At 43.2% G+C, this 13,586-nt stretch overlaps 2 protein-coding genes across 2 annotated transcripts; one reads left to right on the plus strand and one right to left on the minus strand.

The window, feature by feature from the left end:
• Nucleotides 1-828: 828 nt before the first annotated feature.
• Nucleotides 829-4,293, minus strand: LOC105704232 (coatomer subunit gamma). Its single transcript, XM_012433288.2, has 6 exons — nucleotides 4,254-4,293; nucleotides 2,797-3,901; nucleotides 2,109-2,688; nucleotides 1,739-2,052; nucleotides 1,422-1,623; nucleotides 829-1,354 (listed from the first exon to the last, which is right to left on the minus strand). The coding sequence occupies exons 1-6, from the start codon at nucleotides 4,291-4,293 to the stop codon at nucleotides 968-970; spliced, it is 2,628 nt and encodes an 875-aa protein (XP_012288711.1). The 3' UTR covers nucleotides 829-967.
• A 1,203-nt stretch (nucleotides 4,294-5,496) lies between these two features.
• Nucleotides 5,497-11,838, plus strand: LOC105704234 (rapamycin-insensitive companion of mTOR). The gene is made up of 9 exons (XM_012433290.1): nucleotides 5,497-5,736; nucleotides 5,810-5,857; nucleotides 6,099-6,255; nucleotides 6,366-9,554; nucleotides 10,087-10,216; nucleotides 10,283-10,650; nucleotides 10,733-10,835; nucleotides 10,905-11,012; nucleotides 11,183-11,838. The coding sequence occupies exons 1-9, from the start codon at nucleotides 5,676-5,678 to the stop codon at nucleotides 11,558-11,560; spliced, it is 4,542 nt and encodes a 1,513-aa protein (XP_012288713.1). The 5' UTR covers nucleotides 5,497-5,675; the 3' UTR covers nucleotides 11,561-11,838.
• The last annotated feature ends 1,748 nt before the right edge of the window (nucleotides 11,839-13,586 follow it).

Genomic DNA, 13,586 nt, shown 5'->3' on the forward strand with positions numbered 1-13,586 from the left:
TGGAGCACTCCAACGCCGCGACGCGGCGGCTTCCGAACTAACGGCGCCACTGTACGACTCCCAGCGTAGCGCGAATATTGAATCTCCCTCCCTCCGTTACGAGAGAAAAAAAAACTGATACTCGAGTCAGAATTGTAAGAAAGAAAGCAATTAAGAAATAATCCCCATATTTTTTACTTCTCCTTAAAAACAATTATAATCAATTGTAGAATAAGAAATAGACATTTTTCTCGAACGCGACAATATTTTGGAATTAAGTGACGGGCTATCGGATTTGCAAAACTAATGATTCTTGATTGTAACTTTCCGGGTCTTTGATGCTTCTGCTTCAACGATTTATTCAGCAATATCGTGCGAATGGGAGTGGAGAAAATGTATCACTTTCCTAATTAATATGCAAACGAGAGTTCTTTCCCAGACTATAAGTTATGGGAATTTCTATCCCGCTCCTATTAGGAACTTGCCTATTCTTTTGTGAAATCGGAGCTTAAGTGAAATGAACATGCGAAAATCGCCCGTTTCCTGTGAGAGTGAAATAGGACGAGCATGTCTCGGCTACGATTAAACTACTGCTTCGTGGAATAACCCTTTCACCGATCGTTCTCACTAGCTCATGGTGGCGTCACCTTGTCAATGTTTACCGTAACTACGGAGGCCTACATTCATCATGCAGTGTTGTAAAAAAAATTTGTATAGTCACGTTATTACATGCGGATATAATAGTATAATTAATGTGCGATGCCATAATACAGTATTTACCCACAATATTTATATTATTATATACGCTCTAACATCTTCTGTGGACCAGCAAGGAAGCAAGTCAATCGATTGATTTATATTACATATTATTAATAATGTAGTAACAACTTCGATCGGACAGTAATACGGATTTCCTTACAGGTATAGTTATCATGATCGGTATAATAGACGGGTTAAGAAATTTGTACGACACAGGTATGACAAATCTCTAACCAACCGCTGATATAACGAGTTCTGCTACATCAGGATCTGTCGACCTTACCGTTAATTGCATGGTCACTTGGTTGTCCGATAAGGCTAATCTTGCACTGGCTAATACCTCCTTTCCATTTCTAAAAATCCCACTCATTAATAACGTATGTCTGACTGCTCCGGAAGGAACCCTGTCGCTGCGTTCCACAGCCTCCAGTCCGAGGAATCCAACTAGACTTTGCACCGCCTTCTCCAAGGATGTGACATTTGCTCCAAGAGCAAATGTCTCATCCAACTCGGAGAACCCTTGAGCCAGTGCAGCATCCCATTCGGCGGCGAAAGTAATTCCTTTAGCTCCTGGACCACGGATTTGATCTGCCGGGGAGATTTCCAAATCCTCCAACTAAATCGGAACACGTTAAATTAACAATTTATAAAAATAACGATAAAATATAGAATCATAAACATACCATATATTCATCGTGGTATCCCTGCTCGGCATCAGGAATTCCTGTCATTGGATCACAATCCCTTGCCATGAATCGGAGAGTAGTTGGAATGGTAACGACAGGAGTATGAATATCTTCTGGATATGTTAACACTATGTACGTAGTTCCTGGCTCGTTATAAGTCAGAGGCCGCGGACAGGGAATGACGCAGACCACAGTGTATCTGTTAAAAAAAAATCATAAACAATTTTAATAAATGTTAAGATTTTCTGACAAGATTCACTTAATTAAATGTATGAGTATTATGTTTGTAAAATTTAGTCTGAATATACACTTACCCATCTGGAGGTTCAACCGCTACCCTAACATCTTCGAGAAGCTGATCGGTAAGAGTGTTCTGACAATCGAATTGTAAGATGAGATGCTTAGAAAACGTATGTTTAATGCACTTGACATTATATTCTGTCTCAGGTTCCGTCAGTTCAACCACTGGTGACGATTTGAACAAGGGATATTCGCGAATAATGAATGCCAGTTGTGGGATTTGTGACAATTTCTCCATGAAGCTCTCTTCTCTGGTTAATCGTGGCTGTTGCTTGATGGAGTGTACTTCCGTTTGTGCTGGCTCTTCTATTACCTGAGCTGGAGGAATCTGTAAGACGTAAAAGATTAATAAAAATATAAAAGTGTGGAATAAATTTGATTTACCTGTGATATGTCGAAAGGATCCTCCATTGGCGTTCTGATGTAATTGTGTAACGATCTTTCCAGACTGGGAACTGAGATAAGTGGCGGTTGTATGAGAGGCAAAATCATTGGATCGACATCTTGCTGAAGAATCGCACAGTAATATGCAGCACGGTCTCGAACTTCATCATCCGAATCAAGTTGACATCGAGAAAGCAAAACTAATATGTTTGGAAGTAACGGAGGACAAGCTGCAGCAAAGTGTGCTAACGCAGTTACTGCTGCCGCACGGACGCTTGCACTTTCTAGGATAACTCGATTATAAATGAAACGAATGTAACGAGAAGGTTGTTTTGACGTTGGCCCTTCTTGTCCAAGCAAGTGCAATATGCGAACAGCAAGAGAAGTGTGTTCACAATCCTCGATAAATTCACAAAGATGAGCAAGGCCTGCTTCTTTAGCTTCTGCATTGCCCTCCATGACAGCTATGATGGTGTCAGCTATGGCTGCTTTGTATTCAAGACCACCCTCGTCTCTTAACATCGCAGAGAGAAAATTCATCAGAACAGAGTGCTTACGAGGGAATTTCTGACATAACGCCCTTTATAAAATACAAACACAATTAGTTAACAATCTTTAATAATGTATATATGTGCAAGAAATTAATTTAATAATGTATATATGGGCAACAAATAATGAAATAACATACCTAATAGCTTGAACAACAACCACCTTAAATTCGTCAGAAATCTCTGATACAAAAGTGGCAATCTGTTTCATCAGACGATCAACGGAGCTCTCTGCTCCTGTCTTAAGTAGCGTAGTAATAGCTAATGTGGCAATGGATCTGTTTGAATCTGTTATTAAATTCTCTAGATCTAAGTTGCAAGCAGTGACTGCAGCAGGATGAGACATAGCAACCTTGTTTAAGGTCCGAACAGCAGCGAATCTCAGCGCTGGCTTCGGTGAGCCACAAAATAGTTGCAAAACACTGATAGCTGGAGCAAGTTCTCTGGTGCTGCTCCTTCCCAAATTTACTAAGGCATGAGCTGCCTCATAGACTACCATCTCCGATTTATGACGCAAACAAGACTCCACAAATTCTAGAAGTTCTCTGCCACTTTCTTCTTCGTCCAATAATTTACAGGCCATCCTTATTAGCATACAAGTAGCATATGGACTTTTCAGACATGCTCGTGTCAACTTGGATACCAACTTAGTTACTGCATGTTTATCTGTTTTGCGAGCCTGATACAGCACACCGAGTGCGTGGTACTGTACCATAATATTATCAGAATACAAAGCTTCTTGTGCTTCATTAGCCCATCTTCTTGCCACATCCCCTGATACACTTGTTAAATGTAAGGAGGAAACCAACGCAGCGCTGGATACTGCTGGCGATTTATCGACAATAGCTTGTTTCATATAACGCTCAATAGTTGCAAGCATGGCATGATCTGTGATGGTACACAATGCTCTTATTGCAGCTGCTCGATACAAATCTTCTTTTCCAGTCATGTCTTTCGTCAAGCTGGATGTAACGATGATCACATCTTCAGCAACGGAACTAAGTTCCTTAATACCCAGATAAACGAGCCTGCGTAAAATGACATCACGGGACTGGAATAGTTTAGTCATAGCAAAAAATGCTTCCGTAGCTTCGGTAGTCCCAAGCTGTTCTCCTTGATTAATCAAGTACAAAATCTTAGTGAGAATGTGCGCACACTTTTTTGGATTAACCGGAGTGTCGTTGAACGTCCGTGCATCTTGCAGAACAGTGGTTTTTTCCAAATTTGGAAACGGATTCCCACCTCCTTAAAAGAAGAGTATTGATTAACAACAATTCGTAAGATTTAATAATATACCATCTATACGTGCAAACGAATTTTCAACATATGATGTTAAACTCGTAACCATGAGAGGTTATTTTTGCTATGCACACACAATTACTGCCACAATGATAAACTTTAAAATCGCATGTAAGATCACTCATACATCTCAAATATTTCTTCGTAAATAAACAAATGAGTGCCACAGAGGATAACTAAAAAACGAAATTAAGAACTGCAAATATCTGTCAAACAGCCAGTGTCACCCACGGTTATTTTACCGAATCAGTATTTCTTTAGATTATTCGTTTCAGAATTGAAATCAGACAATAATTACCATCTTCCTCTTCCTTTTTGTCTCGTTTAAATGTATTCATTTTATTTATTAATTATTTAAACTGAAAAATACCGCAGACACGTCACCTTACACATTGAGTAATGGATCCACAACGACTTGCAACGAGTCGCATAAAGGATATCAATAAAATCATGTTCTCAGAACTCTGTAGGCATAGAGCAAATTGAAGTTTCGACGGAAACCAGAGATGAGTTGGGAGATTGCTTACGGGCAGGATCGTGCGATCGCATCCTGTGCTGCCCTCTGGTTTCGTACGTTAGCTTTCACCGTTTTTTGCCCTCAAGGGCGGCGCTAGAGTTTGAAAATTCTCGGTAACATTAAATTGGAGAAGGTGACTGTGAAACATACCGTAAGTTACCGGGAACATTGAGAATTTAAGAGAACGTTAAGTTTGTTATTTATACTTTAGGTTTCTTCATTTAAATAACTTTTTTTTTTCAATCAATTTCAAAGTTCAAGCTAAAGAGTAATAATTACTATTAGAAAATATTGATTATAGGGTCGTATTTACCTCTAGCTAAAAATATTCACGTATGTACAACTTCACGGACAATTCCATGCGATTTGTTTCAAACGAACTGATATTTCATTCTGCGACGAAGTGAATGGGAGGTTTTGATTGGCTACGGAGAACGTACAACGGAAATTCCCCTCTACGATGTTTCTCTATAGCTAATCGAAACCTCTTGTTCGCTTTGTTGAAAAATTCAAATTCTCATAATTTCTCGATAAAAAAGGCTTTGGAGAAATTACCGATAAGTTACCGGGAATTTCTCTTCGTTTCTGACGTAACTTACTGAATTTAGAACTCTATCTGGGGGTCTATTGCGTAAAGCAAATTGAGCGAAAATGTGAAAAATGAGTAGCTCACGGTATTACGGACCTTTTTTGGTGGTGAAAATGCGAGACCATTCATATAAACTAGCTCGACACGAATTTTTAAGCGAAATAAACCCACATGAGATGACAGTGCGAGAAGTGACCGTGCTCGTCAAAAATACGTAATAAATGTCCTGCTTAAAACACACTCGTCCGTTTTCATGTGTTTCCAAGATGGCGCTGCACGAATAACGCGCAAGCCGTCCAAGTGCTCCACAGAAGGCAGCACAGGAACGCCATGACTCTACCTGTCGTGGCTCGTGAACAATCTCTCAACTTCTCTCTGCACGAACGGTAACTTTTGTAACTGGTTTACGCAGCCAATTTTTTTTTTATACAACAATCGAGTGAAGCGCGACGTTTCTGCCTGACACTCGAATCGATGTACCTTTGATTTGTCACTTCGCTCGAGCGTCGCGTCGCGTCTTTCCTAGCGAGAATGACATGTTCCTGGCGAGGGAGCCGCTCCAGAGGGCTGAGAAGCGTCGAAAGTGATCCTCGCGGGTAGCAGCCGGCTAAGAAATGGCAATTTCTAGCTGGATGATTTGGGGTAGGAGCCTCCGCACCACCAGACCTCAACGAAGTACGTAATCCTTGCGACTGAAATTTCGATTTTCGAATATCCCCAACCCTCGCTCATTTGTCTCATTTTGCAGGTCGACATAATAATGAAGACAATAGCGTGCATCTCGACCTGTCAAAAGGTTAGTAACCTAACCTAGATCGAACAACCCTTTGTAGTGGTCGAGGAATGAAGTTTCGATGCCTCATTGTCTATTTATTTTCAATGACCGTCAATTCGCAAGAAGGCCTAAACTATTCTACTCCCTATCGTTTCATTTCTTACCTTCGTTACTACCCTCGACATTCTGAGGTAGACTAGTAAGGGAATAAAATGTTTCGATGTACTCGATTATGTATTCTATATAATGTTCTATGTTACAGAATTGAAGGAAAATGTAAGGGAGGTGCTAACTAACCTTTGTCAACGACAGGGAGTTTCAAGCGTAAAGAAACTAGCTTATTTAAATGCTATGGTAAAACTTATAAGTGAAAATGATGCTCCTGACTATGGCTTCTGTACGGAGGATCTGTTTTGTTGGTAAGACTGCTTTACTATATTGCATGGATTCTGTAATAGTTACAACAGCTTTTACCATAGATTACATTAACTTTTTGTATCACGATGCGTTAAAGTGGTCTCAATTTTAGTTTGCGAGTCGGTCTGGTGCACGAAGCAACGCAAGTACGTGCGGCTGCTCTACGAGCGGTGCGATACATGCTCAAGAAAGAAGAGGATATCGTTGCCATTAACAAGCTGCAATATCCATACTTTGTGGCTCGCAGTATGGATGTTAATTTACGAAACGAAATGGAGAGGATGCAGGCCCTGCGGCTCGTCAGGCGAATTTTGGTTCTAGCTCCGAAGCACTTCAGCCCCGTCCTGGCAAGATCGCTCGTGAGCTTGACGAACGAAGGCATCGAAGAAAAGGATTGGGCATTTCGAGTGTTCCTGGCAACTCTCTGTGAACTGGGAGTTTTAAATTCAAGCTTGTTAATAAACTGTGGCGGCGTCAGTGCTTTAGCAAGAGCAGCAATGACCGGACAGAGTCCAGCCATCACCGAAGCAGTAGTCGGAGTAATGTTGAAACTATTAAATAATCCCGAAACTAGAAGCAGCGTCTCTCTATTATGTCTGGCAGCCCCGTACTGCGAGTTACATTCATCCGGACTAGAACGAAGGGACGAACGAGAACAAAGATTTGCAGCAAGTAAGCTGGCTCTGTTAAGCATTTTACGCTCGTTCTCAGGACTCCTGCACTTCTGTCATCCAAATGACACTTCGGGATTGAGAGCCATCGCAGATATTTTATATGTGGATCAATTGAATCTACGAGGAGCAGTTTTGGAGTTGTTGTACGAACTGCTGGGTTTGCCTCTGCCAATGTGGACCGACGAGCCAGACGTTGCCCTAGCCGCAGTTGATCCTTGTCGACAAAGGGAATCCTGGAAACTGTCGGAAGGATTTGTAGCAGCAGAGGGTAAATCTATACTACCAACCCTTTCGTCTCACAGATCCAACATCACCCAAGTGCACCAGGCATTACTAGTGTACGTGCTACTGGAATCCGGACTGCACAGAGCGCTGGCTGAGACCATCGTAACCGCCGACACGTTCATCTCCGTTCGTGCAGCGGTTCTCCTGGGAGCTTTGTTACACCTAGCGCACTCGCTACTTCCATCCGAAGTTTGCGACCTGACACCACCGTTGCCTAATCTTCTGGAACACGCTAGTGCAGGGAGGCATCAAGCTCTAGCGGCAGTCGCGATCCTAGGACGAATCCACGCCATGATGCGCCGAAGACCGACACCTGCGAGTCTGTTCCTGGACCGGATATTGCGGGCAGGATCATGGCTTCGGCCTATCGTACCTCGAAGACAGCGTCCGTCCAGTCGCCATTGGCTCCGTCGAGAGTCATCTACGACTCCTTTGCTGAAAGATGCCCAAGTGTTGAGCTCCAAGGATGCGCTAGCCTGGAATTGGCCCGTGGTGCGGTCCATCCTGCGCTCGAGAGAAGACGCTCTTAGAATATTGCACGACTCGGATCACAAATTATTTATTAAACGACTGGTCCGCTACTTCAAGCCTTCGTCGAATAGGTACAGTAGAGTGGAACTGAATATGAACGCGATGCTGGCGCGCGAGGCATCTCTAGCCGGTTGTGATTTAGTTAACTGTTTATTAGAACCAGACGAGCCGGAAGGCACGAGGCTGCTGAACGAGCTGGTCGGCGACATAGCCGACCAGATCACAGCCATTCGTACCGCCCAGTCGGCTCACGACTGCTTGTTCTCACCTCGTCACATGTCGACTACTTGCTGCCAAAAGTATTTCTTGTTCCTCGGCCAGCTAAGTCAATCGGCGAAGGGCACCAGAATCTTAAAGGGCTTCGACCTATTGGAGAAGCTCCAAGAGCTGGCGCTCGTCACCAACCACGACTGCTACGTCAAGCTGATTACGTCCAGCCTCGACTATACGAGTGATGGTCCCAATAGAAAATTACTAGGTAAAATAATAGCCGAAGCGCCCTTGGAGAGTACACGACTGTATGCAACCCAGTTCCTGCGATTGGTGCTCAGAGCTAGAATGACCGACGCTTATCAGTGGGCTATGATGCTGCTATCCGACAGACTGTCGGATACCAGTAGAGCGGTCGCTCTGGCCGCGTTGGAAGCGCTGCACGAGGCTTGCGAGGAGCCGAAATACCTGGAGACGTTCCTGCAACAAGGAAGTCACTATAGAAATTGGGACAGGTGGCTACAACCCTTGGGGGACCGAGGCTACCTACTGAAGGTTAGGCTGTACTCCCTCAGAGCTGCCTTCTCGACCTTGTCTTCGCCGTCGGAGGAGCTGGAGAAGTGGACCGGAGGCTACTCCGAGCAGTACGTCGGCCTGATGGAAGAGGAGATCCACGACTCGCTGACTCGCCGACAGAGGGGAGAAAACGGATCCTACCACAGAAGACTAAGCCAAGCGTTATCGACGCCTAGGGACGTCTTCGTAATGCCTCATTTGATCGGGCAAATGGTGCAACACGACGTGGGCATGCAGCTCCTGATACGTCGCAACGTGCTGCCGAGGTACGCCAGGACTATCCAGAGGTTCAGGATGGAGTTTGTGACGAAGGACTCGGAGTCGAATTCGAGGATCAATAAGAGCAGCCGTTTGGTCCTGGAAGACGCGTTTCTGATGTCGGAGGAGTCTGGGACCGATGAGACCGTTGAGTCGAGCAGGCTGGAGACGATCGTTGACTCCGAGATTATGGAGATGATCGATGCGAGGACCCCCAGGAAGGCGGAATCGCTTATGGAGATCAAGAGGAAGTCAAGCTTTGACGATTCCCGCAGGACCACGCCAGAAAGGAACTGGAGGAGCGAACCTGACTCTCAGGCTGAAGCCTTGTTGAGTCTTGAGGGAAGGATCCTCAGGGTGAAGGCTGCTCTTTGGGCTCTTGGCCATGCTGGAACTTCTACGGCTGGGGTCGAACAACTTAACCATCTGGGTCTTATCGAGTTGATAACCTCCGTTGCGGAAACTTGTCCTTACTACTCTATACGAGCCACTGCTATGTACGCCCTGAGTCTTGTCGCCACCACTCGCGCTGGCGCGGATGCATTGTTGGCGTACGATTGGCCATGTGTCAGATACAGAAGGGGCGATCAGTGGCCCGTTGTTGCTCCTAGTAATCTTTACCTCATCCCCAGTCCTGTTCCCATCCAAAGACACCATCGCAGCCTTAGCGATGGCAAGCCTGAATTGCCGGAGCCTATTGCTCGCAGGACGAGGAACCGATCGGAAAGCGCGGCCACGGAGCTCGAGGCCAGACGTTACGTGCTCTTGTAAGTTAATTTACACTAAACCTCAACGCTATAATGACGATTTATCCTCTACGTATCTATTAAGCCGGAAGTGAGCGAAAATTTGGGTTTAAGGACATGACTGAATGCATCATCAGACTCAAACATGATCTTGAGAATTTTCAAAATAGCGTAGCGTATAGCGGATGGCTCTGAATAATTTGGAAAAAAAAATTTACAGGCTCTACAAAACGGAACGTACTTTCATTATGCCAAACATGGGTCCATGATAAGTTCTCATATTTGAGAAATAAATATTTGTCTCAATGAAGTGCCGAGCTTTGGCGTTAAGTATTCGGTGCCGTTCGCGCATGCTTTTAAATGTACTTGTCGCGAAACTCTACCGAGTTTCTTGATTTTCCTGTTTTGCGAGCATCTTCCCTCGCCATTTCGGCTCGTTTTCTGGACATTTTCGCGGATCACTTTGGCCCGGATATTGCCGAGTTAATTTGTTAATTTTTGAACACGTTCAGGGTAGGAATTAATCGCTCTGTTTTTTTTCCCCCGTTTCCAGAGAAAGAGGAGAAACTCCGAGTCCCGTGTCGAGCATTCAGAGATTAAGTCAGCAGGATGCAGAGGGATACGCTCGGCTTCGCAATCTTCAACGTCATCGAAGGCCGAGTTATTCCCATAGTAGTCTGGAGGTGGGTCTGGTAGTAGGGTGGTTTTCTTTCAAACCGAACATACGTATAATGTCCTTGTCATTGCAGATGTACAGCTTAGATGGACGACTATCTCTGCAGAGTCTTTCAGAGCTGGAGTCTCCGAGGAGCTGGATCATGGAAAACATCCTGACTCCGATGCCCCCTCCTATAGAAAATGATGCCAATTCGTATTACATGGGAATCTCTCTTCCTAGGAAACTTACCGCTATTTTCCCGGATACACCTCGACCTCCAATTACGATTGGTGTCGATGATTTGTACAGACCTGGCGGTGATTCCACCGAGGCTGACGAAGAGTCTGGGTCGGAATGCGATGGGATTACGGAACACTGTCGAGTCTGCTTAGTTTGTAATCGGGGAAGAAATAGTAGTAGAGAAAATAGCGGAGAGGAGGCAGATTCTAAATTGAAAAGGTACGCCGCTTTACTTCGCCGCGTCCTGGAGTTAATATTAATAATAATGCTACTAATCGTCTCGTGTCTATTTATATTGCAGAGAAATCTTGAGGCATGCCTTGCGTTTAGCGAATCCAGTTTGGTACCGGAACAGTCGACAAGCATTGCTGAGGCTAAGGCAAAGGCATCCTGAGAAATTTCAGGTACTCAAAACTGCGTTTATAAATATTCTTATAATCGCTAGCGGGTATACTCACTCTTCCCTTTTTCAGGATGCTTGCATCTTCTCGGAAGTATCCGCTCGATTGGGTACTGGCACGTATAGGATGCCAGCGCGGCGTTTCCTGCAGGAATTGTTTCTGGATTCCCCATTTGATTCGGTAAGTGTCCGGCTATATCCCTAGCAGCAGAAATATTTGCCTTGATATAAAAAAGTCATTTCGTTTCATCAATTATTCTGTGCTACTAAGGTATTTCTTCAAGCTACTAAGCGAGACGTTTCTGGAGTAATTCGGATTAGTAACTTCTATAATTCTATTAATTTTGATAGCTTTATTCGGAGCCAATGGTGATTCTGAACGTGCCGGTCGGCACCGAGGAGAATCCTGCGCAGACAACTGTTCTTCCTTTACCAGTTGCGAGCCCTCCTGTACTTCCTAGTCCTATGGAAACTAAGATCAACGGTAGAGTCGTCGTCGGTCCCGATGGCCAAACACCGTTGTCGGTTGTCAAAGAAGAGGCCGGCCACGAGACACGCGTTGTCCAGTTAAGAGACAAGACCCAAGAAGTATTGAGGATACCGGAGCGACTTAGCGATGAGAAAATAATAGCCGAAATATTGAAGCCGGAGGAGAGGATACGAATATCAAAGAGTTCCGATAAGTTGTTGAAAGTAACAGGTACAAACACTGCCATCAGCCTTGAATAGTGCTCCTTAACTCTCAATCAGCTGTACATATTTTATATTAAAGTAATAATGCAGTTCGAAATAAAGTGGACACACACACATACACACACACACTGCCGGAATGATTCTGATTATCTCGCAAGGGTGACCGATGTGTTGCCCGTTTGTTCAACCGCGTGTTCGGGCTCGGTTTTTCATCATCCACAGGCGAGTACACTGTTAAGAGTAACAATAATTAACGACAAAGTATTTGTTGAATTCTGCGTTGTGATAGTAAAATAAAGGAACGAGAAGAGGAAGGGATTGTGTTCTGAATGTCAAAACTGAGTAGTGGAACTTTCCGCCGTTCACAGAAATATTTACTATGAAAACTAGGCCAAAATTACTTTTTCGTCTCAATGGCCTCTAAATATGATGGATTGATAATTTATATAATTCAAATAAAAATTCGTGCGCACCCTGTGATTAAAAAAACACTACTATTTACGCGTACTGTTTTTGCACGTTGTTCTTTACGCAGGGTTTACGCATATATGTATAAGTGCAATTTTTAACAATTGATTCATGACCGAGTTTTTATAGTAAATACTCCTAAGTGTCTTGATTATTTCCTAGTGATCTTATTTCTAAATTAAGGAATAAATTCACTTTTGCAATGAGTTAATAGATGCTTCGTATACTTCGACCCGTTGGGGAAGAATAATCAGGTTTTCTTCTTAGGTGATTTATTCACAAATAACGTAATAATAACTATGCGTTAATTGTTCAGAAGGGAAACGTTTTCAATTGATATGTTCGAAGGAAGTATTCCATTTACCGCATATTAGAGTTATAGATTACGGTACATTTGATGCTATACTAGATGAATAATAATCAGATTCTAAATTTTCTTTTCTTTTTGCAATAAGTTATTTTACGTTAACGACGCATCACCTCTGTTGCACGGTACTGGAAAATCTGTTTGTACGTTTCAGCGATGAGAAGGACATTGTTAGTCTTCGTAGGTCCGAACAAGACTGGCGCACTTCGGTAGTCTTAAACTTATTACAGCAAAATATCACAAACGTTAAACATTTTAACACCACGCAGGACTATAAAATGTATCCTTAGAAGTAACTCATAGAAAAGTATACATTGCATAAAATCGTGCATATGTAAATCCTGATAACTGGTCTAACTCGCTCTAACTTAAAGCAAACCTATTCTTGAACTGTACTCCATGGTGTGTGATTTAACGATTCAACACTTATCCCTGGCATCGATCTTGCCAGTGTCTCTAGAATTATTTACAAAAGTCTACTCGCTAGTCTATCACATTAATACTGGTGGACATGCTCTACGTGCATTCCGTCAAATAAGAAAAATGAAACGAACAATTCTACATTAGTTTGACATTAGCGCGTGTCATATCCATACGCACATTTAACTCTAAGTCGCGCGGAAGGAAAGTTAACGATTAGTAGCTACAATTTCCCCGATTAGCTCATACTGTCTTTTATAATTTCGTAACTGATATATCGCGTCTTCTGAAGCCTAACGAGCCTATTATTCCGTCTCGTTGATTAGAAAAATTGTTATCAAGTATGAATTACAAATGTTTCCGCACGAGAGGAAAGCCTGTTAAGGTGATGTGAAAGTGACGAAGAAGTCACGTTTACGAATTTTTTCTCCGAATCGGGTGTACAGAATCGTTTCAGACTTTACAACGTGAATGTGGAGGCTTTAAGGAAGGTCCTGACACTCATGAAATTTCCATATATATTTTTTTTTAATTTTTCACAAACTACGAAATTTCATGGGCGTCGAGATCTCTACAATCTCCATATTCACGTGATAAAGTTTGAGACGATTCGGTAGATCCAGTTGAAAGAAAAGTTTTATGAACAACTGATCCCTCGGATGCCACTTTGACATCCCCTTAAGCCAGGAAAAGAGGTACACGCTGAAGCAGACCCGGCCAAAAAACGAATTTGCGTTGTTAACAGGTATCTTAACAATCGATATGCTGAACATCGTTTAACTCTTTGGCTTGGAATTCATTTAAGGC

Source organism: Orussus abietinus, unplaced genomic scaffold (assembly GCF_000612105.2).
Source record: "Orussus abietinus isolate OABI.00-Male unplaced genomic scaffold, Oabi_2.0 scaffold7, whole genome shotgun sequence".
NCBI classification, from domain to species: domain Eukaryota; kingdom Metazoa; phylum Arthropoda; class Insecta; order Hymenoptera; family Orussidae; genus Orussus; species Orussus abietinus.